The sequence below is a fragment of the Sinocyclocheilus rhinocerous genome, unplaced genomic scaffold (assembly GCF_001515625.1).
Source record: "Sinocyclocheilus rhinocerous isolate Xijiao unplaced genomic scaffold, SAMN03320098_v1.1 scaffold412, whole genome shotgun sequence".
NCBI classification, from domain to species: domain Eukaryota; kingdom Metazoa; phylum Chordata; class Actinopteri; order Cypriniformes; family Cyprinidae; genus Sinocyclocheilus; species Sinocyclocheilus rhinocerous.
In genome coordinates, this window is record NW_015642498.1 from 374,583 (window position 1) to 402,477 (window position 27,895).

At 39.9% G+C, this 27,895-nt stretch overlaps 2 protein-coding genes and 2 long non-coding RNA genes across 4 annotated transcripts in view; 3 read left to right on the forward strand and 1 right to left on the reverse strand.

The window, feature by feature from the left end:
• Positions 1-4,338, forward strand: part of LOC107755882 (histone-lysine N-methyltransferase 2E-like) — a gene marked incomplete at its 3' end in the record, with an annotated part of 36,362 nt that extends 32,024 nt beyond the window's left edge. The window contains exons 14-23 of the mRNA XM_016572842.1: positions 330-656; positions 737-1,036; positions 1,231-1,384; positions 1,475-1,701; positions 2,118-2,174; positions 2,270-2,734; positions 2,885-3,114; positions 3,353-3,435; positions 3,825-3,907; positions 4,009-4,338. Coding sequence (XP_016428328.1) covers positions 330-656; positions 737-1,036; positions 1,231-1,384; positions 1,475-1,701; positions 2,118-2,174; positions 2,270-2,734; positions 2,885-3,114; positions 3,353-3,435; positions 3,825-3,907; positions 4,009-4,338 — 2,256 coding nt within the window. The remainder of the gene's footprint in view (positions 1-329; positions 657-736; positions 1,037-1,230; positions 1,385-1,474; positions 1,702-2,117; positions 2,175-2,269; positions 2,735-2,884; positions 3,115-3,352; positions 3,436-3,824; positions 3,908-4,008) is intronic.
• Positions 4,339-6,984, forward strand: LOC107755900 (uncharacterized). The gene is made up of 3 exons (XR_001641747.1): positions 4,339-5,728; positions 5,809-5,946; positions 6,532-6,984. It is a non-coding gene; the product is annotated as an uncharacterized LOC107755900 (long non-coding RNA).
• Positions 6,985-7,100: 116 nt separating this feature from the next.
• LOC107755892 (LHFPL tetraspan subfamily member 3) overlaps positions 7,101-27,895 on the reverse strand; it is a 50,460-nt gene continuing 29,665 nt past the window's right edge. The window contains exons 3-5 of the mRNA XM_016572852.1: positions 11,715-11,945; positions 8,570-8,603; positions 7,101-7,648 (exon numbers count right to left, since the gene is read on the reverse strand). Of these exons, the coding sequence (XP_016428338.1) occupies positions 8,587-8,603; positions 11,715-11,945 (248 nt within the window). The 3' untranslated portion in view covers positions 7,101-7,648; positions 8,570-8,586. The remainder of the gene's footprint in view (positions 7,649-8,569; positions 8,604-11,714; positions 11,946-27,895) is intronic.
• LOC107755901 (uncharacterized) overlaps positions 22,192-27,895 on the forward strand; it is a 32,159-nt gene continuing 26,455 nt past the window's right edge. Inside the window, exon 1 of the long non-coding RNA XR_001641748.1 lies at positions 22,192-22,366. This is a non-coding gene — a long non-coding RNA (uncharacterized LOC107755901). The remainder of the gene's footprint in view (positions 22,367-27,895) is intronic.

Consider the following 27,895-nt stretch of genomic DNA (forward strand, 5'->3'; position numbering starts at 1 on the left):
CATCCAAAATAAAAGTTTTTGTTCACATAATGTGTGTGCACTGTGTATAATTATTATGTATATATAAATACACACACATGCATGTATATAATTAAGACATTTTTTTTATATGTTAAATATATTTATGTATAATATAAATTATATGAATATAAATATATACATGTAAATACATGTAAATATTTTCAAAATATATACTGTATGTGTGTATTTATAAATTAAAATAGTACACACACATATATTATGTAAACAAAAACTTTTATTTTGGTTTCGATTAATTGCGATTAATCGTTTGGCAGCACTAATATATTGTTCAATGTTTGGACCTTTAGCCCATGCTAGAGGTAGTGAAGGAGGAGCCTTGTCTGAAGCCAGCAAAGGTGAGCCGTAACAAACAGAGAAAAAGCTTCTCGCGGAACCGCACGCACATCGGACAGCAGAGGCGGCGAGCACGAACGGTCAGCGCCTGCTCCGACTTGCCACCCAGTTCCCCTGGTGACACTTTAGAGCCCTTAACAACAGAGACTCATGATGGAGAGTCGCCCTCGGCCCCTGAGGCTGACGCTCCGCCGATACATGCCCCTGACACCAGCCCACCCCACAGCGACTCACCCTCCCCAACTTGCCGCAGTGGACAGAAGTACCTCAAAACTAAAAAGGTAGAAATCTTCACCCATAGAATGCATTTCACAGCAGTTTGTTGTGCATTTTACAACTTGCATGTTCTCTTTTCCAACAGCACTTAGTGAGCGAGTGGATGGGTGTTGACAAACAGGAACAGGGTGCTTCGCGGACTCCAGAGCCTCCCCCTGAAAGGCCTTTGCGGATCAGTAGTGATCCTGAGGTCTTGGCCACACAGTTGAACTCTCTACCGGGCATGGCCTGCAGTTCACACGTCTACAGCACACCCAAACACTACGTCCGCTTCTCATCTCCTTTTCTGGCCAACCGTAGCCCCAGCACTCTGGGAGTGCCCACGGGGCGGCGGCGCTCGAGAGAAATGCCTGAAACACCACCTACCACTGGGTCCTGCAAGAAGGTAAAATTGCTGCATTATTTAGAAATGTCAGCCAGTATCATTGACTTTTGCTTCTCTGATAATAAAATGGTTGTCTGGCAATTGATACTGCAGGGAAAAAAAATCCCACACATTTTAGCTCTTTAATATTCACTTTCAAGTTTTCATATTTAGGCTAGCAAGTTTCTGGTCTAACTCGATATTCTTTTGTGCAGCGCTGGCTGAAGCAAGCTTTAGAAGAGGAGGGCTCCACCAGCCCAGGTGGAGGGCTCCCTTCTCTGCTGATGCCTAGTGAGAGCCCTCTCAGCCCCTCTATAAATGGCGAGTCCTACAGCCCTCTACCCCTCAACGGCAGTTGCTCACTACCAGGTGGGTCAGCAGTCCATGTCCTGCTGCAAATTAATAACTCAAAGCTTGTCTAAAGCTGTACTTAGTCTTACTTGGTCCATGTGCTTGCAGAGTTGCCTACCCCTTTGAAGAAAAGGCGCTTATGTTCACTCGATCCCTGTATGTCCGAGACTTCCACCCCATACGGGTCTCCTTGTGCCACCCCAACCCGAACGGAGTCAACAGAAGCACCAAGCACGGCCCTGCTGCTTACCACGCCTCCTCGGCCACGGCCAGAGGAACCCAGTACTGAGCCCTCAACACCCTTGCAGATTCCCAACCTCCCTCTGCCACAAGAGGTAAGGTTGTTGCCGTAGACGTGCCTGATATTTCAACAATTAAACCTAATGAAAATGTATAGTATATATATAAAACTTATATATGAACTTCAAATGTTAATCCATAGAATTTTGTGTTTGTGAGTGCAGTCTCTTTAAAAGGATTCTTAAACGTTTAAAACCTAATCCAGTAATCTTGAGCGAAATGTAGTGGAAATGTTTTGCCCACAGATTTAATGAATGTTATCTCCAAAATATGAGAACTCTATGGTTCTGACACAAGAGGGCACTAACACTTTTGCTATTGGCCAAGCAGGGACGGTTGTCACCAGTGGTGATGGGCTTTAATTGATTGGTCACTTCTGCGGTGTTGATTTGAAGCATTATTTTGGCTAAAGGCAACAAAATGATCATGAAATATCTTTGCAAATTCACAGAGTGAGTCATCTATGGACAGCTCTCCAGATGGAAGCCGGAGGCCCAGTACACAAGACGTGAGTTCACTGCTTAAATATCCTGTACCTGCTGCAGAGGTGTTTTGCTGCATTTTTCATTAGCACATCTAACACATCTTGCTGTCTTTTGTCAGGTTGAGCGACCTCCTTCGCTGTTGGCATCACCCAGCGTGAGAAATGCAGGCTCTGATACGGGTCCACAGGAATCTACAAAATCTATGGGGTCTCCGAGTCCTCAGCCCTCCCATGCTGAACCCCAGGATGCCGCAGTAGATGAAGGCATGGAGGTTGAAGGTGGTGGTTCAGAAGCTGCCTCAGCACCCGAGACACCAGCCTCCTCTTACCCTCCCTGGATGAAGAGTCCAGACCGAGGTGGCCTCTCGTTTTCCCCAGTGAACTCTAATCTGAGAGACCTCACCCCTTCTCACACCTTGGAGATGGGGGCGTACAGGCCGGATTCAACCTCCGCTGGCCCCTTCAGTGAGGCGGCACCCTTTTATTCTTGCAATGAGGAGAGCAGCGGCGTGACCTTTACTCGCTCATTGAGTGGCGATGGCACAGGGGAGGGAGGTGCTGCAAAGAACCCGCAGAAGAAAAAGGTCTGTTAAAGCATCTGACAGATGTATAGATGTACAATTTTTTTGTCCGCTAAACTTAACTGAAGAAATAGCTGGAATAAATTTTATCAAAAAAATATGTATGCCTTTTATTCGACTTTGTTAACTGACATCTCGTGTTTGTGTTGTTAGGTGTCTCTTCTAGAGTACAGGAAACGTCAGCGTGAGGCACGGCGAAGTGGTTCCAAGGGAGAGTGTGGCTCCCCTGTTTCCACAGCATCACCAGTAGATGTTTTCCCTGTCGCAGTGGAAGTGGCCCCTGAGCCACCTGTTCTCACAGCAACGCCAACCCCCAGGACACCTCAGCACAGCGAGGAGCCAGACGCCCCACCTCAGGGGGAGAGAGACGGAGAAGGGCAGTGGTATGTCCCTAAAGTGTATTCCCTTCCATGAGAATGAACTAGTCACACTTTAACAGCTTGAAATTTGTTTTAAAGGTTTGGATTAAAACTCTTATCAAGAAATCAGGCTGTCTTGTGACTTTTTAGATATTTGTGGAGATATCTTGGACAGTTTGATGGCCAGTTGGGCCTGCTGAGTTTTGCAAATTATGTTTTGAAAAGAACATTTAAGCATATACAATTCTCTTTTAATTTACAGGACATCTTCAACATCAGTAGAGCAGGCCAGGGAGCGAAGCTACCACAGGGCCTTGTTGTTGAGTGACCATCGCAAGGATGCAGGTAAAAACAACCCTGGAAACATAAGGGAATTTTTTATTGTGATTTCCATGTTTGTTTGTTTTTTGTGATAATTGTTAAAACCCATGAATTGATACCTGACATACAAATGGAAGTTTTTTTAAAAAGGTTCATCCAATAATCCCAGAGGTGTCCAATTCTGCTCCTAAAGGACCACTTTACTGCAGAGTTTAGCTCAGACCCAAATTAAACAATGAAATGGGTATTCAAGGTAATCAGGCAGGTGTGCTGGAGCAGTAGGTTGGAGCTAATCTTTGTAAGAAGGTTAGCCCAAACAACTGGAGAAATAAAGGAAATGCATTGATAAAAATGTGTGGGAACATTGATCTTCTAATCTTAATATTAAAATACCTGCTTTGTCTCGTTTTCAGACAGTGGAGAGTCAGAGGGTGGCGACTCGCAGGTGAAGGAATGTCCTTCTCCCAAGAGCTGCAAGAGCCCCTTGACACATGCAGTAAGAGAACCTTCCCTCAATGTAATATTTTTTCTTGGCAGCATGATTTCTCAACCAAGCAAGTTCATGTTATCATAAACCATTTTTCTTTCCATTTACAGCCTTGTTCTCCAGCACCCCAGACTGTGTCTCGACCATCCAAGGAGGAAGATGGTGAAGCACAGTCTCGTGGTCCTTCTCAGCCTCAGGCACTGTCCGTCCAGCAGTCCAGCACCAAGACTTCGAGCTCCAAACCAGCCGCACTGACGCCCAGCAAGCTCCACTGCGGGCCTTCCGGTGCCTCGCAGAGTCACTACGCTGGACCTTCGCTCATGCACTCTCCCAAAGCGCAACCCCAAGCTTCACCTTACCGCGGCCAGCGAGCCTTCCTGACAGCTCAGCCTCAGAACCAGCCTCAACCCCAGGCTACATCTGGCCCGGCCACTTTCCCTCAGTATCCCTTCGTCCGCCCCCTTTCACAGCACCGGCTACTTGGGCACAGGATGGCACTGACCACACCCACTTAACCCACTTGGGGGGGGGCTACATCGTGTAACATAGGCAACACAGCACCACTGTAAATATTTTCTATGTACCTTTTCACAAAGACTAATGAAAACCGGTGGGGGAAAAGGGGTACATTTTAAAAATAAAAACGAGAACTGTAAAAGTAGACTTTGTGTAAAAGATGATGGTTAATGAACCCTGGTGCTCATCACTTACCCAGAATCCCCCACACCTCTCTCCTTCCCATAATCTTGTACTGCCATCCTGTCTTTTCCAGACGTCTTTTTTTTATTTTTAATGTTTTTATTCATTTTAATCACCCTTTCCAGTCTCTTCCCGTTGAATCCTTCCTCTATCCTCCCAGTGCAGTGCAATGCAATGGTACATTCCAGTTTCCTCCTTACCTTTCCCTGTTCTTCCCGTTTCTCACTGTTTTTCATTCATCAGTTATTTGTTTTATCTAGTGGCTCATTATATAGCAAAAAGGTTTTGTATAGAGAAAAAAATACAGAATTATTATTTTTTTTATTCCTCCATGTAACAAAAATATCTGTGCACCGCTGCAGAAATTCAGAGGAGACCTTTCTGATAGGCCGCTTCACTGCCCCAGGAGACTGCACTTGTGTGAATGAGCGAGTCTGTGTGCATGAGTGTCTGTTTTTAACCGGAAGGGAGCATGTATGCTTGCGTGCCGCCCGTATCCGTGCGCATATTTGAAGTGCGCATGAGAAACGGAAGGCACATACGGCACAGACAGATGCGTGCTGTTCTCTGTGGCAGCTTTAGAAAGAGAGGTCCTTCCTGTAGGGGGTAAGCGGTTTATTTTTGAATATCAATGGTTATTTGTAGAAAGTGTAATTTAATGTATAGGTGGTTACTCCAGCTTTCTCCAGAAACAGTTGTAAATATTGGCTTCTTTTCTTTTCTATGCTTGTATAATTCGCTCCCATCCCCATTTTGGAATATGGTTGTAAATACAAGCGCTCTTGACAAAAACGCTGAATGTTTCTGTGACTGTAGCACTATTTTTATTTCTTCCTCTCTGGTTTATTTTTTTTTTTACTGTTTGTGTGTGAGTGTATGTGTGTGTGAAGGACAGAGGCTCACAGACACAGCACTGGTTGGCTATTTTCATGGTTCATTATAATAAATCACTGTAATGACAGTTTTATACCAACCTAATGTCTTGTGTGTTTTACTAAGACAGGAAAGGGGGCTGTTTTTGATGTTTACATGTTCCTAATGTGAATTTTTCTTTCACTGTGAAGGTCACTATGTGAAGAGGTGCTGCAATGAAGGTTTGAAGAGACTGCTGTTGCTGAGACCTATCTTAAGGTTGTCATTGAAAATATAAACCTAGTCGTTTTTTGTCATTAATACCTGATAGATGCTTGAAAGAAACTGTTTTTGCTTAGATCGAACAGAACGAAGGAAAAGAGGTTTTATGACCAATCAGAATGAAAGCAGACTTGAGAAGCCCAATCGGAATGAAGGCAGCGAGATTACATGACCAATCAACGTCAAGCCAGAGGTTATAATCAGCTGGAACGAAGGTAGAAAGGTTATGAAGAAAGATGAGCATAAGAGCTGCATAGATACAGTTAGCTATAACCGCCAATGTTTGTACGTTTCTCAATAACACAATGCGCAACTTTTGCAATGTTGAAGACTGCGCAGATGTTGGGTCAGTATTACCTAGTGCAGGTCTGGGGTATCCAGTCCTGCTCCTGGACGGCAGATTTTGGTTACAACCAGCCAAAAACACACTTGCCTGGAAGTTTCTAGCAATCCAGAAGAACTTGATCGGTTGGTTCAGGGGTGTTTAATTAGTATTGGAGCTAAACTCTACAGGACATTGGCCCTCCAGGAGCAAGATTGGACACCGCTGGCCTGTGGGAAAAAAAAAAGAAAATAAGATAAATATTACTGTTTGTTCTTTACAGCAACGCTCAGAATGAAATATCTTGATTGTAGTCTGTAGAGGTAAAATCTTTATTCATTAATGTGGGTGAATTTAATTAACTTTTATAACTAATACATTTTAATGGTGTATTTACAGCATTTTCTACATATAACATCATCTGACAAGACAGACACCCAATAAATAAAGCAAACCATTTTTTTTTCTTTCCCTTCAGAACTTCATCCAGCATTGTCCAAACTCTTCAGCTGTCTAAGAAGGGAGGGAGTGCCACTAGGTACACAGTGAGGTCATTTCCTGTGGGCTTTTGCTTTTTGAACCACATTCTCCAGGTTTTCCCATGGCATTTTCATCCTAGGCTGTTCATTTATCTTGGTGGGACACAATGATTATACCAAGAGTACAAAACGGTACCAGCTGAGAACATCATAATTATGGCACACATAACTATACAGCACTAACACTGCCGAGAAGTAAATATCGAATTAGAGACATACAGAAATTCAACATATACACTCAATACATAATACTTAAAACACTCTCCTACTTCTGTATATACTTGGCTTGTGCACAATTACTAATGGCAGAGATGTCTGCCCCTAATTTTGACACTTATTTTTAAAATATATTAACAGTGAACTCTCAACTTCTGTTTACATACCCCTTTTAAACAATGTTGGATAGTGTTGTGGTGAAATAACTGTACATTTTGAAACCCGATAAATGATCACTTGCCTGTAAATTGGTTCTCAGGTAAGTGGTCAGGATTCAGTGTTTTTTTTTTTAGTCCAGGGGTGGTGTTGATGGATAAATAACAGGCCAGAAATGTCTCTGTGGTGCAGCTCTATGCCGGAGTGTGCATCCCATGATTTAAGCCTGTAAATGTTTTCTTCTATATTGGAGAATCACGTCAAATAAAACAGTACAGTTTTACTGTAATTCATAAATCCCAAAATATTAACATTATTGTAATGCAGGCCTTTAAAAGAGGACACGATGTAAAATAAATAAGACTTTTTTTTTAAATTATTATTATTAATCCAAGTCAAAGTTACTTCTAAACGGTGCATTAGCTGCCCTATCATGTTAGTAGCACAGAACACGGTAAATCAAACTAGGGTAGGGATTTGTTGAGAAGCAATTCCAGGGAGTGAAGTGCAAAGAAGGGATATGGACAGAAAAGCAGTGAGTTCCCAACTCCATTCACCCCGTTTGCATCCTTCGCTTTAAAGTTTTTTTCAAACTGCTGCAGTCAGGCTTCCTTCCCTCAGGATGATGGGTAAAGCTGGATTGTGATTTCATATAATGATTTTCCTTGAACAAGACAGAAACACCTGAAAACAGATTAAAGCGATGTTTTATTATAAATTCACAGCATTGCACTTGAGAAATTTACACATGGAAGCTAAACTTGAGATCATTTAAAAAATTCACTCAAAACTGAAAGCAGTCTAATTTACTCAACCTTGTGTCATTCCTAACATGACTTTATTTCTACACAAAATAAGGCATTTTGAAGAATTTGTCAGCGAGGTCTAAAAAAAAAAACATGGGACCAACTGACTTTCATTCTATGGACAAAATGTTGTTTTATTCTTTCTTTCACAGAAGAAAGGAACTCGTACAGGTTTTTCATATCGCAAATTTTTGAAATTGAAAAAAAAATTAAAAAGCCGTTTAAAATGTACATTTGAAGTCCAACTGTGTGTAATTTCGGTTTTGGAACAAACGTAAATAGATCTTTTCGAGATCAAAAACATTTTTAAATAATCATATAAACCCTAACCTTTTGAACACTAGTGCGTCTAAATTAAATATTGAGTATGTCTGAGCCTAACTCCGTTTCAGTAGTAAATACGTCAAAAAAGGCAAAAATAAAGTAACGTACGACGGGGAAGTCGTAGCCCAATGGTTAGAGAGTCTCGGGACCGGCAGGGATTGTAGGTGGGGGGAGTGAATGTACAGCGCTCTCTCCCACCTTCAATACCACGACTGAGGTGCCCTTGAGCAAGGCACCGAACCCCCAACTGCTCCCCGGGCGCCGCAGCATAAATGGCTGCCCACTGCTCCGGGTGTGTGTTCACGGTGTGTGTGTGTTCACTGCTGTGTGTGCGCACTTTGGATGGGTTAAATGCAGAGCACTAATTCCAAGTATGGGTCACCATACTTGGCCACATGTCACGTCACTCACTTTTTAACTATTTCATGGTATTTTTTAAGTAAAGACTCACTCATACTGACCAACACTCACTCACCTGAGTGTATCTGGCGTCTATGCATTTCCACTTTCTGTTGAGGAAAAAAAAGGAGAAAAATCTATCAAACTTAAAGCAAAATCGCAGCTTAAATCCATAGAGTAATTTTCAAATGCAGCAGAAATATTTATCAACTACTGACAGCTGTCACAGTTGATAAATACACATTAAATAGACCTTTTGTTTCTGATTTTCTTAAATACTGCCAAGCTGGGATAAACCTAACCAATAATTTCCACTAGATGGCACTAACACCATCATGTGCCGTCACAAAATATGACATAACAAATTCTGTTTCTGCAAGATTAAGAAGTGAATTGCTCAGTCATCATTATACAAACATCCTTAATCACCATTTGCATTGTGCAACTCATCAGTTTCATATAAAACCTTAATACACGTATAAGTGACCCTTCATTACCATTATATAAAATAATAATTATGGCCCAGGACGTCCTGGAAGTGTAGTTTGTTCTTTTATTAAACTTCATTATATGAAGCATTTTATAGTTCATATTCATAAATAGTGTTTTGCTGCAGGTGTGCTGTTCAGCATAGCATGGGTTCCAGCTGATGCTGTGCCTGTGATTAATATGGACAGGCTGACAGCAAGCTGTGTAAATTAGTAATTAGTAATTCATGGCTGGGCCCAGAGCCCCAGGCTTCAATTAACCCCAGTCCATGGTAAATTCTACCTTTCTATCTTTCCTTCACTTGCTCTTTTCCTCTTCTTACTCGCTCCTTCTCATATCTCATTTCTTTTCACAGCCCTATCATCTGATTCTATCCTTAATGGCCATCGCTCTGTCTTATTTTCTCAAGCTGGTCTGTCCTCGCTCGCCTCTGGCTGGCTGGCTCTGTCTAGTAATGAATAAATTGGACCGAATGGCACAACAGCTGCGCATTGAAAACTGATGTGTTAGAACATTTATGGGGAGAAATGGAGAATCCAGTTTGTTATTCTTCATTTTCATTTATGTAAATTATGCATTTTGTGATTATAATTAAACCATATAATGTGTATGAGAAATGCACACAATTAGCCAGGCCATTTCTGCATTCATTCACAGAGAAAAGTTTGATTGCGCACTCCTTGTTAATTTCACCTCTTTGTTTTTTTTTAGCATTTCAAAACATAATTGAAATTCATCTCATGTTACCTTAAAGGGATAGTTCACCCAAAAATGAATAATCTGTCATTAATTACTCACCCTCATGTCGTTCCTACGGTGACCGGGAGGTGACATGTTCGGTTCACTTTGTTTTGTCGTGGCCACGACATAACTCGTGGGAACGTGATATGTTGTGGCCACGAGATCATTTTGTCGAGGTAATGACATCCTTATGTCGATGCTATGTTGAGGGAACGACATCCATTTCTCGTGGCCACAACTTCTTATGTTGAGGGAACGACATATTTTTCTCGTGGCCACGAGTTTAATGCGTAAACAAACCCTGATAATTATGCCAATAAAGTTTTGAGTTTATGATTGTATTTATGCCCGTGTGTGATGATAAATGAGCGTGTTGTGTTTTCATTTACAAATGAAACACTATAGTAGGCCTATTTATAATTATGGTCTATTAATTAGCCGAAATAAAATGAAATATATGTCGTTAAGTAAAGAGATCGAAATGAATGGAAAAACGAATATAAACTAATATAAAAATATAACCAATAATAATAATATACAAATATAATGGGAAAAAGACGATCAGTTAATGGACTCACAAGACTGTGGGATGGATAAAAATGTTTTCTTGTAGGCCTATTTTATATTATGCACTTTATGTAACATTTATTCATGATAAACTTCATTTGAATGCTGACTATCGCACGTAATACAGTCCTTTTGCCAAGGCCTATGGTTAATATAATAATTTAATCATTTCTATAATAATTCATATAATAATTTCTTAATTCAAAATAAAATATTAATGAATCCATCTCTGATAATCCCGGGTTGCTATGGTCACGCAGGTTTGTTTACGCATTAAACTCGCGGCCACGAGAAATGGATGTCGTTCCCTCAACATAGCATCGCGTGGCCAGGACATAAGGATGTCGTTACCTCGACAAAATGATCTCGTGGCCACGACATATCACATTCCCACGAGTTAATATGACGTTCCCACGAATTAATATCTTGTGGGCACGACATATTATCAAGTTATTATGGCGTGGCCACGACAAAACTAAGTGAACTGAACATGTCAGCTCCCGGTCACCGTATGTTCCAAACCTGTAAAGACCTTTTTTCATCTTCGGAACACAAATTAAGATATTTTTGATGAAATCCGAGAGCTTTCTGACCCTGCATAGGCAGCAACGCAACTGACACGTTCAAGGTACAGAACGGTAGTAAGGACATCGTCACATTGTTAAAATAGTCCATGTGACATCAGTGGTTCAACCTTAATTTTATGAAGCTACGAGAATACTTTTTGTACGCGAAGAAAACAAAAAGAATGGCTTGATTCAACAATGTCCTTACTACGCTGCTGAGCCTTGAACATGTCAGTTGCATTGCTGTCTATGCAGGGTCAGAAAGCTCTCGGATTTTATCAAAAATATCTTAATTTGTGTTCTGAAGATGAACAAAGGTCTTACGGGTTTGGAACGACATGAGGGTGAGCAATTAATGACAGAATTTTCAGTTTTGGGTGAAATATTCCTGTCATTTGGTAATACTCACAAATTGTTTAGTATGCAATTGCTTCAAATTTTGGCCCCATGTCTGTACACTTAAAAGTTTACCAAAATACTGTTTCTGAAAACAGGCCAAATATATATACAAATATTTGTTCTATACTAATGACACTGTCCTTCCCCTTACATCACTTGCAACTGACTAACAATAGCAAGTAGCAGATCATCAAGTAGCGATAATGCTTAGATTTCACAACCAAATAGTGTTTTCGTCAAAGGGACCAAATATCAAGTTGTTTTTCTATTTGTATTTTTTGTTTTGAACAATATATGAATTGTGTATAACCTCTTATTGTCCAACACTCTTTCAATTATTTATTTGCATAAATAAAAACAGTAACTCAAGTTGACAGGGGTACGTCTGCATTCTCCCATGGTAAGACATGACAAAGACATGGAATAACAATTCTTTAGACAAAATAATGTTAATCTTACTGTCTCCCAGCAGCTCCTCGGACATGAGTCCATCCTGCCTGTTGCCCAGCACAAAAGCCAGGAAAGAGAGAATAAGGGCATCCAAGATGCCCATAATGGCCAGGATGTACGCCCAGCGCACTGAGCATGCTCCGATGGTGTATTTGTCCGTCCCTTCTCCGCACATCCTCTTCACCTCATCAGCATCCCAGCCATCAGGATATATCATACAGCCCAACACCAGACACAAACCTAAAAGAGAAAGCAGGCATTGTGAGTCGTCCAGGTAATAAAAGGTCTACGGATTTAATCAACAGCAGAATGCATTTCTGTTCTCAAGCGATATGATAGATGGCAGTTGTTAAATGTAAGCTGGGGAACAAAATCAGCTCCAATGAAAGAAGTCATGGCAGTTTCTTTTGTTCGATTATAACATGTCTGACAGCTGAGATGAATGTGGAGAGAGGTACCAGCAATACCGGACGAGCCCCCAATTTATATTCACATACATACCCACAAAGCTCACTATTGAAAGCTGCTATGAGTAATTTTTGCACACCAAATGAAATTGCAAAAGTTTGTGCGGGTGGTGGTTTTGCAGTTGCTTGCTTGGGTGTTCTGGTGGTTTCTAAAAAAAACTTCCAGCTTCCAGGTTTCCATGATATTCTGGTCCCTAGATTTGTCCAAGTGCCAATTTAGAGCCTGCCAAAAATATAAGTCTGACAGCTTGTCCACCATTGCTCAAGAAGTTCTTCCTCAAACTCATGAGACTGGTTGAGCCAGAAGTGTGTAAAGAAAGCAATTCAACACGTCTCACTTATCTGAACCACCCATCTCATGTCTTGGAGGCTCTAGTAATGTGTTGAATCAGGTATGCTTTATTAGGAAGTGTTCAAAAATGTGTACTATTAATGTGCCACCAGGAACAGGGCTGAGAAACACTTGTCTTATCTAGTTTGTGACAGCCTGTGAGTTGTAGTACCCTTCTATTACCACATACTCCACAGAACAAGCAATAGATCTGATCTCAGATCAGTTGCGCCGACATCATCCCTGATGAATTGAGACCGGAAAACCGCATCTTTCAGGAGTATCAGACCATAATCATTGTAAATCCTGGAAGACATTGTGCTGACAACGGTGAATACTGCATGTGCCAGTTTTGATTCATCGATAGTGTTCTGCAGATGCAATCAGTTACACAAGAGGAAATCATTTATAATGTAACCAGGGCTTCTCTTTGGGTTGTTAGACAAATTATTGTGATGCTGCCTTCAAGTCATGTAGGGTTGATCACACAAGACATGAAGGGCACCACAATGCTGTAGTTACCAATAGAAAAAAATTGGATTTTCTTTAAAACATGACTTGGAGGTCCCCTTTGTGTTTTCTTTCCGTGTTGGAGTGAATTTCCTCTGGGTGCTCCGGTTTTCTCCTCATTTCAAAAAGTGTGAATGCATGAGAGTATTAACCCTGCAATGGACAGGTTAGTACTAAGGTGTCCAATCCTGCTTCTTGAAGGCTACCGTCCTGCAGAGTTTAGCTCTAACACACCTTCCTTGAAATTTCTAGTGATACTAAAGACCTTGATTTTCTGGTTTGGAGGTTTTTATTTGAGGCTAAGCTAAATTCTCCTGGAAGGTGGCCCACCTGGAGCAGACCCCTGGACTCTATATGCATCCAATCTCAAATATGTTGGAATAGGCTCCAGCACTTCCACAAACCTACATAGGACAATCGTTCTGAAAAATGAATGGATGGAATTTATACACATATAGTGTTGATGAAAAACAGCAATAAAACTTTCCATAAAGTTTGATTTATTTAGCTTGTTTATGAGGCAATAGACTTCCTGAGCTATACTACTATTCCCATTTTCTGTGGTAGTGAGAAAATTATACACAAAGCATCAATTACACATCTAATTTACATTTTTGTTCTTCGTTTTCTTTTTTGCTTTAGTGACAAAGCATCAAGTCATTGCAAGAAAGTAAAAAAGAGAAAAATCTATGAAATTGCCCAACTGTTTATTCTGACCAAAATCACTTAAATGCATATCATGTAGTAATTACGACTTCCGAACCCATAAGTAGGAACTTCCCAGCAGGACTTGAAGGCAGCATAACTGGTTGAATGAACCAAGGAGGACAGATTTAGCACAGTCAGAAAGAAAAAGTTAGAATAGGAAAAAAGAAACTTAAACGGGTGCGTGTAGAAAGTAAAACGGTATCATAAGACCTAAAATAGCCCACGTATGGATAGTGCCAAATGAATCAGGCATGATTAACACATCTCCTACTTGTCTTTGTCACACAGTTTGCTATGTCATAAAATAGCTATAGAGACATGAACAGTCACTAAAAGCCTTTTCCTGTGTCCTATATCTCTGTCCTTCTATCTCTCGCTTTAATCTCTTGGTTCGTGTGTCTAATAAGCGAAACTTCAAAAGACATTCATCATCATTATATTAATAGCCATCAGCAGTCTAATAGTAATCATATTAAAGCTGAGAGCCAATCACCCTCATCCCTGCGTCCACAGTTTATTTGCACTGCAGTCACTCTATAGAGTTCATAGGTTTCCTCTTGGGGCTGTTTATAACAGTGCTACTGAACCTATACTTCTGTAACCAGCCTTCCTGCTGTTGTCGAAGTTGTCATCTAAGTTCTTATGGTGGTACACCATGTCCTATCCAGGCACTACATAAGTTTTCAGTGACAAGTAATTTGTCTGTCCACATTGAAAGTGAAAATGCTGCACGATGCAACACTATCACAACCAATCAGAACATAGATGTTTAAAATACATTTATGTGGAGCAGGATTTTGGACCAACGAGACTCAAGTGTGGATGGGATTACATTGGCAATGCTACGAGAAATAAAAACCAAATGACAGAGAAACAGTTTATTTCCATGCCTTTCGACATGTCAATTTCTGGCTTAAATGGAATTGTTTAATCAACAATTCGTCTCCTCCGCGTCACTCTATAGAGCCATTTTGGAGAGTATCACATATGTAAACGTATGTACGTGGATACGTTGTTTACGTTCAGATCAAAACGTAAACAGCGTATCCGCGTATGGTGCTGCTGACACAGAACAGCATACGTTGTTTACGTATGTGATACTCTCCAAAATGGCGCTATAGCATGACGCGGAGGAGACGAATTGTTGAATAAAGTCATTATTTTAGTTTTCTTTGCGCACAAAAAGTTCTCGTAACTTTGTAAAATTACGGTTGAACCACTGATGTAACATGGATTATTTTAACAATCTCCTTGCTACGTTCCTGAGCCTTGATCGTGTAAGGATCCTTGCTGTCTATGGGAGGGTCAGAGAGCTCTCGGATTTCATCAAAAATATCTTAATTTGTGTTCCGAAGATGAACGAAGGTCTAACAGGTTTGGAACGACATGAGGGTGAATAATTAATGACAGAATTTTCATTTTTGGGTGAACTATCCTTTTAACTAGTGATGTGAGTTTGGGCCCCAGTTTTTTGACCAATGACAGATGGAGGAAGAGTTTAGAAAACCTATTTAGAAACAGTTGTTTTAGCAAAACTGTTTGGTGGTAGTGCAGAAATTGCGTATACCTGTCACGTCACTATGGGACTCACTGGGGGGGAAGGCTGCTGAGAGTACTGCGTTAAAACCGGCCAGATTCTTGGACACACACACGCACATTATGTGGGAAATGCTTATAAATAATAGAAAACATCAGCATTTTCTCTCATTTCACATCCTCTCCAGAGCCTGCAGCACTGCACCACACATATACTAATGAAGAGGAGCTCTTCAGCTAAACCTTTCAATGTTATCGAAGAGACACACACAGCTGAGCTCTGATAATGAGCTGTCCTTATCTCAACCATCTTGCAAAAGACAAGCTGTCTTTTTCATCCCATTTTGTCTTATATTTATGTAATAGATGCCGCAGAATAGATTATGGAAAAGCAACCTTGTGGTTCTGTAGTATCGCTAGCTCTTTTCTAATAGATTAGACTGCGGTTGTATTGTGCGGGCTTTGATTTGCTGGCAGCGAGCACTCATGCTGCATCTGGGTCAGTGAGAGTGCTCTGAATGCAGATGCTGTGAGTGTCACATCCGAGATGTGTTTGTAGATAGAGGCTATAAATAAACACAGTTAAAGAGGAGAATTCTGCATGTGAGAGAGTGTTTCCATAAGGAACGATACATGTGTGATACCCTTCTCCTCCCCCTTAGACTTTCCTCTTCTCTGCATATCTATTTTTCATGCTATCCTGTAATCTCAGCCAACGATTTATTGATTAAGCCCCTTGCAGGGGGATAAAGAGCTGTCCAGAACACAGGGAGCTAAAATATACAGGCAGCTACTTGACTAATGGAGCAGTCCCTTTCAAAAGTTGTTCTGAACTTGTGTTCACCTAAAAATTTACATTTTGTCATCATTTACCATCAAAGTAGTCTATATGACTCTATATGCTATATTCCAGCCATCTGAAATCATACATTAATGTTTATATGGAATAGACCTTAATTTAAAGGAAAAGTTCACCCAAAAATTAAAAGTCTGTTATTAATTACTCACCCTGATGTCGGAACACAAATTAAGATATTTTTGATGAAATCCAAGAGCTTTCTGACCTGCATAGACAACAACGCAAGTGACATGTTCAAGGCCCAGAAAGGTAGTAAAGACATCGTTAAAATAGTCCATGTGACGTCAGTGGTTCAACCGTAATTTTATGAAGCTCGGAGAATGCTTTTTTGTGCGCAAAGAAAACAAAAATTATATTGAAGTTTGATTTCATCAAAATTATCTTAATTTGTGTTCCAATGATGAACAAAGGTCTTGCGGGTTTGAAACAACACGAGGGTAAGTAATTAATGACAGACTTTTCATTTTTAGGTGAACTATCCCTTTAAGTAGTTATTTGCTAAAAAAATTTTCCCATCGACCACAGCTGTCAACTCTTGGTCACGTTTTTGTGCATTTAAATTTTCCCCTTTGCGACTGGTTATGAGACCCATTAATAGTAATGCCATTTGGTGTCATTTATGTCAAACCTAGAGCAAAATATCTTGGTGCGCTATATTTGAAAATACGCAAACACAAATGACATTTGAAAGCTATAGCTGAAATAAGATTATCAGTGAGCAATGGCATACATTTCAGTCTAGTCATCGATCAAATTATAATGCCCTATAAGACTTGGAATATAGTTCAAAACTCATACGGTCTACTTTTATGATACCTTTATATTGCTTTTTGTAATTTTTGGAAATTGATAGCCTCAGTCTCTATCCACTTTTAATGTATGGGAAAGAAGCTTGAACAATGTAATTGCATGGAAGAAAATCCTGTTTGGAAATACATCAGGGTGTGTATATGATGACAGAATTGTAATTTTGGGGTAAACTATCCCTTTAAGTACTCGGCTTTTCGCATTTGTATGCAGGTTATCAGTGAAGGATGAAAAAAGGTGCTTCCTCGCGCTCATCTTTCCCTGACTTCGCTTGACTTGGCATTTGTTTGAAATGTCTTTACATCCCAGCCAATCGCACCAAGGACGATAAGGGAAGGAGACAAGATGGATGGAGAGAGGAGAAGATAATGCAAGGTTAAAAGACTTCCCGTCTCTCCTTGCCTCTTTCTCACTAAGCTGCAGTTGTTTGCTGCTTAATGTATTGTCAAGGCAGGAATCGAGTAACGCCTCAGGGTTTGTGTTTCATCCTGAGAATGGCAGATTGTTGTTTTTCCTTCCAGAGAGGGATGAATGGTGGGAAAGAATAGAAGAAAAAGAGAGAGAAAATCACCTCACTGCATCCATGGTAATATGAAATTCCCTGATCCTGCAGTCAGACACTAGCTCTTCTCCAAAACCTAGTGAGCTGCCTACCTAGACAACATTTTAAGACACCTTAGCAGCGCACCTGACTCGAAGGCTATTCCAAAAAGTAGATAGAAACATATTGTTGAGTTCCAAGATACTTGGTTTTGGCCCAAAAAAATAAGGCAAAATCACATTTTTTAGAACATTGTTATCTTAACACCATGTTAGCATCAAACTGTTAATCTATTGTGAGTTCCTGCGAACGTTTCAAATCTGTCAATTACAAGGTTATATTTCGGGTAGGAAGCTGACTAGTAAGTAGTACAGGGGTGGCGAATTCCGGTCCTGGAGAGCCGCAGCCCTGCAGAGTTCAGCTCCAACCCTAATTAAAACTCACCTGCCTGTAGCTTCCTAGTAACCCTTCAGACCTTGATTAGCTTGTTCAGGTGTGTTTGATTAGGGTTGAAGCAAAACTCTGCAGGGCTGCGGCTCTCCAGGACCGACGTTCGCCACCCCCGAAGTAGTAGATAGCAAGGTAGCTCATTAGGTTTTTGAACAGAGGTAAACACATGATTAGGGTGCTTTCACGCTAGCACTTTTGGTGCACACCTGGGTTTGTCTGACATCAGAGTTCGGTTTGTTTGGATGATGTGAACGCTGTTTTGCACATTGGTTGCACATTGCTTCCTGTGCATACTGCGTTGCTTTTAATATGTTGCTTATAATATCAGTTAGGTCCAGTCGAACGATTTATTAATTAAATTAATTAAATTCTGATTGGATTCTGTAGGTAATAGGCACTTACCTAAAGCTAACAGACGTTGACGGAATATTTACGTATAAATGTAGACAGCTTGTCTATTTGCACGGGATAGGATTACCTGAGGTAATTTTTATAGAAGGTAAAAGTTGCTGTAATGTCTATAGACACTAGCTATGTTTCCATCCACCTATTTTAATGCTCATTTTTGAATATCGCAAAATGCGCATAAATAAATCCTCCATGCGCATGGAAAAAGTCATGTGACTTTGTGCTATGAGACGGGATAACTTGACTAGCATTAAATAAAGATCATGTTCCATGAAGATATTTAGTAAATTTCCTACCATAAATATATCAAAACTTAATTTTTGATTAGTAATATGCATTGCTAAGAACTTCATTTGGAAAACTTTAAAGGCGATTTTCTCGATATTTAGATTTTTTTTGCACCCTCAAGATTCCAGATTTTCAAATAGTTGTTTCACAGCCAAATATCGCCCTATCCTAATCAATGGAAAGCTTATTTATTCAGCTTTCAGATGATGTATAAATTTCAATTTCAAAAAATTGAACCTTGTGACTGGTTTTGTGGTCCAGGGTCACATATATGAAAATTATTATATTCAGTGACGTCTCCTAGTTTTCTTAGTGATATTTAGTGCCAGTTTACCAGGAAGTGACGATTTTGTTCTCTTTGACTCGTTGGATGGAAACGGTGCTTTATTCGCAAATGTTTTATGCGATATTCCAATTTTGCGCATAAGTTTAATTCAAATCTTTGGATGGAATCATAGTTATTGTCCGTAATGATTAATGCGATGGCACATTCGGACAGGTCTAAAATCACTGAGAAGCTCTGGTAATAATTACTTTACCCCACCTCTCCATGTAAAACTAATTCCATCTATATAGGGCTTGAGACACAAGTGCAGTTATGTGTTCACACTCTGGAAACAAACCAAATTATAAAAGTGAGGTGAGTAACGCTATACATTTCGCCGCCTTGTCCTGCATCGTCATTCTATGGCAACAAGGGTAAACAGCTTATGAATTACGATCAAATAATCATACCACTGTTTGGAATAAAAAAAATACAGTGTTAACATATACGGGCAATCAAAATATGCTACAGTATAAGCAATCGAACCAATTGTGAAAGCACCTTTAAATGAACACGGACGGCATATTGGGTAGTGTAAGAACTTTAAAAGAAATGTATTAATTAATTTCAATCCATTTTTACAGCTTGACCGTGAATGTATCTTGTCATAGCTGATGCAGATGCATCAGTGGGAGTGCTGCAGAATCAATGCCTCGGTTACGGACATTGTAGGAGATTTGTAGACGCTCCCATGGGCGACAAGGTAAGTAGTAAAAATGATTGAAGATTAAATTTATAGGCCCGTGTCTCCCTAGGATGGTTGGTTTTTAGCAGCGGGAGGCTGTTTCAAAGCTTATGTAGGCATCTAACATAATCAACACAGGCTAAATACAATCTATCTATCTGTCTGTCTGTCTATTTATCTAGGTTTGTCTGTCATGATGTCTTTGCCACTCTTTTTATGTCTATTACCCTCTTCATTCACCTCATCATGTATGCATCTGTGTAGACTCAAGCTGTGCTTTCACGCATAACTGGCACAAGACAAATTTGGGTTCAGCCTGTTTCAGACAAACTTCTGTCTGTGACTGTGTGAATTAAATCCTGGATGGGCCTCTCTGCTCTGACAGTGGCATATGTTACATATCACAGGCTCGCATGTTCCACCTCAGACAACGGCTCTCACTCTGGATTATTTCAAAACTAGGTTTTGTTAGGAGTTTTGGGTCTACAGTAGATAAACGTACATATACATAATGCAGACAAATTATATGGTTAAAACTGGCTTATAATGGCATGTACACTGTATACAACCTCATATTTTTAAATGGTATGTGAAGTAACACATTATGCAACTTAACATTTTTGAGTATGCCACATTATTGCCGTATGACCTCACTTTGCATATTAAATTCAGTGAGAGGAATCTAGTTGTCGCCTTGGAAATAAAAAGGGTCCTTTTGCATTTTTATTTTGTGTAAAAATATCTGGTAACACTTTAGTATAGGGACCAATTCTCTCTTTTAACTAGTTGCTTATTAGCATGCCTATTAATAACATATTAGTACTTATAAAGCACATATTCTGTATGACCATATTCTACATCCCTAATCCTACCCTATACTTAAACTTAACAACTACCTTACTAATTATTAATAAGCAGCAAATTAGGAGTTTGAGGCAAAAGTCATAGTTAATGGTTTGTTAATAGCAAGAATTGGACCTTAAAATAAAGTGTGACCAAATACACACCAAAAACGCATCCAAAGTCATATAAAGCAGGTAGCTATTTGAAATGTTAGCTTTATATTAGTTGCAATGCTACAAAAATAAACCCTTTCAGAAAGATGAAAAGAAACAAGACGATGTTACAATGCAGCCTCTGAATTAAGACTGCATAAAATAAAAGGGCTCTAAGGAAAGTCTAAGAGATGCAGCGGAGTTATTATTCACGCCGCAGCCGAGAGTTGGCTCTGAACCGTGTGCCAGTTCTGTGGAGTGAGTTGTGTTGTCATGGAGACGCTCTCTGGATTGTCAGTCTTGTGAGGGGTTTGATAAGTGATGGGTGTGTTATTGACTGCAGCGCTCCTGAACTCCTCCCTCCTGGGCAAACCAGGCCAGCACAACTGACACGGAATGCTCTTTTATCCTACCTGCTGTCTGTCTGGCTATTTTTGGAAGGCAATCTACCACACTACTTTTACTTTTTCTGCATTATAAACTATGTATACTGTACATACTTTGGTAGACAGCGATATTATTCTACCCAAGATACTTAATTTTGAAGAAATTCTAAAACAGCATTGCATGTATCATTTGCAGATTCAAAATGCACTGTGACAATCACAGTAAACAAATGCTGGTTATAAATATACTCTATATTTCATTTAATACCAAAAATAATCGATTTAAAATAACAGTCAATGTAATAAAAATTACTATTTACCCAATATTTAGTTTGCTATGCATTTTGTACTTTTTTTAGGATATTGTTAGCTTACCTACAAGCGTTTCAAATCAGTGGCATATTAGCTTACTACTTACTGCATACTGCACAGTATACAATGAATGCTGCCAAATAATTTTTTTTAAAGCATATGAAACGATATTCATTATGTAAATCATAAATTACTTCACTACACTGCATACATTCTACAATCTTTCATTCAGTCAAGTAGTGTACATGTTGGGAATTTTGTTATGGATTATTTATTAATATTATTTATTGCATTTTTAATCCAATTTTGGGTGGAAATCTTAACATTTTAACATCTTAACCTCATACATTTTGGCAGTCCAATTAAAAAATAAAAACATTTAAAATTATAAAAAAAAATTCATAGTATGCTATTCTAAATTATATCTTATCCATTTTAGTCAATTTTTTTAAAAATTGAATTCCTAGAATAGAATATTTTTAGCAAAATTAATTATTATTATTATTACTTTTTCCAAGATGACAGCTGAACTGCACTGCAGAGGAAATGTAACATAGCCTACTATGGTTTAAAAATATATATATTTTTGTATAATGCTTACTGTTTCACATGCTATTTCTAAAACAGTATACTGAGCATAATTCAGTAAGCTCTACACTAATATTTCTTTCCAAAAAAAAAAAAACCATCACCCTCTTTTTTCTCTCTCTATGCGTCACTGCAGTTTATGTATTTATTAAGGCAAATCTACCCATACGTCCAAAAATACATTACATTTAACATCTTGAAAATATGCTGTCTAAACCTTTTTAAGTGTGCACATATAACCTCATTACCCTAGCACAGACGACTACATATCCCATAATACTTTGGGGGCGGTGGAACAGTAAAGGTGATTGGGAACAGGTGGTCCAATTAATTACTGGCCAGCACGAGCACACCCGCCAAGTTTGGGAGGAAAATAAATGAGCATGCCAAAATACAGATTTAATGAGAGGAGAGAGACACAAACATTGAGCTCTACAGGACAACGCATCGAGCCCTTAATAGACAGTAAGAAAAAGCAAACAGATTAAGAGAAAAATCCACTTTTATCATTCTGATGCACTTATTTCAACCACACAAGCCGGATTGGTATTGCAAGCCTATTTGGATAGCGACCAGCATGTTGCGTGTGTATTTGGCAGAACGCAGTACTATGTGATAGCTGTTTCCTCTTCCCAGTTGGAAACCAATAAGTTTTGAATCGGGGCCCCCAGGATGGGAATTTATTTAGCCCTGCCAAGCACTCATTGAAGTGTCCGTGTGATGCTTGGTGTGTCCTGCCAAATGCAGTCCTCATCTTCGCTGCTTGACAGACACTAGAGCTTTTGCTTCCCTCTCTGCATTCTGTTGTATTAGCACAGCTCATCTAAATTCAGAGATAATCTCTTTCTCTCAGGTTTCCCAGACTGTGTGACAGCACTCAGAGGAAGGAGCGTTTCTTTGAATATTCTGCAGATGTCCTCTTTTCTTTCTCCGCGTGAGCCGAGCGTTTGAAGTTGGCTGATGGGATTGTTTTAATATTCCTCAGATGTGGCGCAGAGCCTAAGAACGTTTTATCCTCGGTGCACTGTGCCTGGATCGGTGTGTGCTGGCTCTGGGTCTTAGATTAGATGCTTTGCAGGAGCAGAGAGGGCTGATCAATGCAGGACACCCCATTTATGTGTGCGTGTCTATTATAATGACTGATCACAATGACACAAAATAGCTGAAAATATTTCTTAAATGTTGTTTTCAGAACCAAATCTTTTGTTTTGTGGTTGCTAAGGTGTTTAAAGTGGTTTTAGTGCATTGCTATGTGGTTGCTAGAATGTTGTGGGTGGTTACCAGGGCATTACTATGCACCAGCTAAGGCGTTATGGATGGTTGCTAGGGTGTTGTGTAGGGATGGGTGATTATACCGGTAGACCAGATTAACCGGTAGAAATTTGTCAACCGGTAGAGATTTTGGAATATCATCTCTATTGCGGTTAAACGCTCATGTGTTTACATGAACGCTCCAACAGTTTCAGTGGTCTACATGCTTAGGTAGTGCGGGATAGGCCATGTATGATGGATCTCCAAACTTGGGCTCACAGTGTCTCTTAAGCTTGAAAAACCAGAGTAACACCATGTGAATTGTTGGGTATTTTTCTCCTTCGAGCTCGTTAATGGCTAATTTGAAGAGAGTGAGGAATTCAATCAAGTGCATGAGCTGGCCTTGAAAGATGCCCTCCATCCGATGCAACTGGCCTTTGTCTTCCAGAAGCTGTCTAATGTCACTATACTGTTTTAATATAGATTCCAGCATGTCTACTTTACTGTTCCATCAAACTTCACATTCTTGAATGACAGTGTGCGCTAAACTTGCAACAGCACCTGTTCTCTTCAGAAATGTCACCAGGCTTTTGCAATTATCTATCATTTCCAGCACGTCTTTGATGCCTTCTGGTGCATTCCTCTCACTGAACGCGTGTCTCAACACCGTGTTCAGCGTGTGTGCGGCGCACGGAACCCAGTGGTAGGTCCAAAGTGCAGCCTTAAAGGGGTCCTATTATGCTCTTTTACAAAGTCTTGATTTTGTTTTGGGGGTGTACTAGAACATGCTCTCATGCTTGGTGGTTCGAAAAACGCATTATTTTTCACATAATTTACATTATTAAAATACCTTTCTCCCCATCCTGGCACAAACGGCTCGATTAGTTCCGGCTTTGATGAAGGTCCGCCTTCCGAAAAACAAAATGTGTTGTGATTGGTTAGCTGTCCCAGTGCGTTGTGATTGGCGAACAGCTTAGACGGGGTTTCATTACTGCCATGCCCCTTGCTCCGTCTTTCAACAAAAGCTTTTTGGCAAATCCAGCACTGTCCTCCCGGTTGTTGCGGAAGCTGTCCTCAGTAAAATGCGCAGCACACAATAGCAAATTGGGGTTATAATGCTCAGGAACAGAATTAAAAAATAAATTGCAACCACTTGTTCCTGAAATCATCCGCTTTGATCTCATCCACCCGCAACACACCGGGTTAATTAATCAGAATGCATTTTTTTTTATTACCCGACCCACCCGACCAAACGGCTGAGAAAGAAAACACACGTGTAACAATATATTGGATCCGGGCAGCTCTTAAAGTGACAGCAGTCTAATATTCCTGCTGTCTGCCATTCTAAATTTAAAAAGTGAAAAAGCATAATAGGACCCCTTTAATGTTTGGGCCCTGGTCACTGACAAAAATGATCTTGTCTGCTGTTATTCCATAACTCATTAACACAGTGGTTATTTGATCATGGATATTTTCGCTGTTTTTTTTTTAGATTACTGTCAAATTCCACTGGTGCCAGAATGCGACTTTCCAGATGCCACTTCTCGTTGATATAGTATAGATATAGATATGTAAGGACAGCATATGTCCTCTTGTTAAATTCGTCTGTCCACATATCTGTGGAAACAGCAATCCCACTGTATTCCAAAACTTTTTGGATGGCCTCTGAAAGTTTTTCTTTACCAGCGGATAGCATCAGCGTCAACTGCACCGTACTTGGCACCGATGTTTATTAGTGTTTGGGCCACTTGGAGGAATCCTTTGCCTGAGACAACATCGAAGGGGCGTATATCTAGGCAGCACAGGTCCACGAATGCATCCACGAGACTAGACTTAACTTCCAGTGGTATTTTTTTGCTGTCCCGACAAACGTAAGAACTTAAGGTGTTTGTCTGACTTGACTGGCCTTTTGATTTAGCACACATGATGTACCATATTCGAGGTACCAGTCTTGTGGCTTTCATATACATACAGTACCTCACAGCCGTTGCATATTACATACCCAGCATTTGATTCCTCCTCGTTAACCACTTCGCTAAAATGCTCCCACACGGCACTTTTCTTTCCTTCCTTTTGTTTTGTTTTTAATTTTCTCTCGGATCTGTTTCGCCTTCATTTCTGCTTTCAGAAATGGACCCCCTTGTCCCGCCGCCATGCATGACGCACATATTTTATTTTTTTAAATGAGTGCAAATTAGCGTCTGCCTGATGAAAAATGCATTTAAAACACATTCGTATTTTAGAGAAATGTAGTTAATATTTGCATCATTAATGATTGATCTCATCCACCCGCAACACACCGGGTTAATTAATCAGAATGCATTTTTTTTTATTACCCGACCCACCCGACCAAACGGCTGAGAAAGGAAACACACGTGTAACAATATATTGGATCCGGGCAGCTCTTAAAGTGACAGCAGTCTAATATTCCTGCTGTCTGTTATTCATGTTAATCAAACAACAAAAGAGAGAAAATCTCTCACTGCTCTTTAGTTTTTTTTTTTATCCATTGAAACAGAACGTGTCTGCGTCTAAAAATGTGAGACGCAGTGCTCAGGAATGGTTTTAAAAAAAGCAGTGCAGAATGCGATGGTCTCGAGACACGCATTTGAGACGTTATCTGTGAATAACGGAAATAACAGTGCCTCTGGCCGCCATGTTGCCATCAAATAAAACAGTTGCCATGCCAGCTTGCTACTGTAAACAAAAGCTCGCAACACTTGCCCTGCCTCTGGGGTCTTCTGATTGGTCCACTGCTTTGGAACTGACATTGATGAGTGGCGCCATATATAAGTTATATATATTCTTGACGCGGTCTCTTAAAAATGTGGTGCTCATGCAAGACGCTGCAAAAGCAGTGAGACACGAGCGCAACAGTCGAATCAGGTGTGTTTGATTAGGAAGAGATTGAAAATATGTATACTGTTTATGTGCTGCCACAAAATATGTACTGTTCTAGATTGTTCTGCATTACTGTTTGGTTGCTAGGGTGTTCTAAATGTTTGCTATGGTATTGTAGGTAATTGACGGGTGTTGTTTTACAGTTGCTAAGGTTTGCTGAGTGGTTTTCAGCCCATTGCTATGTGTTTGCTAGGGTGTTGCCATGCAGTTTTTCTGAATATATGATATTCTGGTCTCAAGACCATTTGGGTTGCTTATTCGTAAATCTAATTTACTATTCCCTACATTAGTCCACTCATAGATATGTATAGGTAGATGCAACATTCGACCCGCTTAGACACGTCAATGCTTCCGCCATCTTGGAACGGTCTATATGTTGTCAATCACAATAAAAATCAATGTATTTCAAGATGCAGCAACATTGCACAGCATCTAGTTGTAAAAACGGCCTACATTTAAATTCTTGAAGAAACTGGATACATTTTCACAGTTAAGAATGTGTTGGTTTGTGTTTTTAATATGTATTAACTCAATATTACAGGTTTTTGAACTAAAGTACTTTTTAAAGATCTTGTTAGCTAACGGTTTCTTCTTGTTGTATTGTGTTAGCTTAGCAAAAGCATCTTCTGAAACCTACTGAAGATATGGATATTCATACATCCGTATAACTACAGTTGCAGTGCAGATGCACCGGCAACTTGCTCTCAAGTGTTCACAGACCAGATTTGACTATTTCAATATGGCGGACTGCTTACGTATAGTGGCTCATAGAAACAGCCGCTAATAGGGCATCTACCTATACATATCTATGAGTTCACTAATTTAACTAATAAAACTGACAGCTTCTAATGAAAAGATATATCTTGAACTCTTGCATGGTAACTACTGTAGCATGTATATAGGTCCTTGCACACAGAGTCCAAAATTTTCGTATGCGATTTTCGTACTTTTCGTATTCGTCATCCTTTCCTATCAAAATGCTTGCTACGGATGTGAAAACGCAGAAAATCGAACCTGGTCTGATTTTTTTTATGACGGACGAAAGTTTCAGAGGCAGTGTGTAAACGTGATTGACACAACGTGAGGTCGTATTTATTTTTCAATGTGCGAAAATTTCGGACTCAGTGTGCAGTGGCCTTAAACCTTAATTAAACTATTTAATAATCAATTGAATAGAAATGTGTACCTGCATGACATTACGCTGTACCCACATGAAAATGGATGAATGATTCGGCTGCAGGTGCCATTACGGGAATTATTTCGGCACAACCCTCTCAGTACATTATGGGTATTCGCTAGCCATTGAGTGTACATTGGTGGTCTACTCATTATTGCGGTGCATTGTGGAATTGAATGAATGCACTCGATAACATCCACTATAGTTTCTGACACCACTACAAGTGGTTGTCCTCTCAAATAGTGCCCTATTTAAGGTTAAAGGGGGTGATTTTGGACATAGCCTATAAGTCATTGTAAGTATGATCTCTGAGAACAGTGACATCACGTACCTCTCTTAAACGAGCTACCCACTATGAGGAATCATTCATGTTTAATACTTGGAGTTAGTGGTTTCTTAAATCTCACTAATTCAAAGTATAAGCATGAGTAAAATATAAATATTAATAGCCACAACCAGAGCCAATGGAAGCTGTTTCTGTGACACTCACACAGTGTTTCCACAGAATGCTGTCATAAACTTATTACAGGCATAATTTTCTGGAGTTAGGTGCATTGCTTAAGGGCACAATGGTTATGTTTCATGGTTTGCTTCTTGCGGGAATCAAACCAGCCCTGTGGCTTAATCATTACATCACACCACCTCCAGATGTTTGGGGGTTTAAT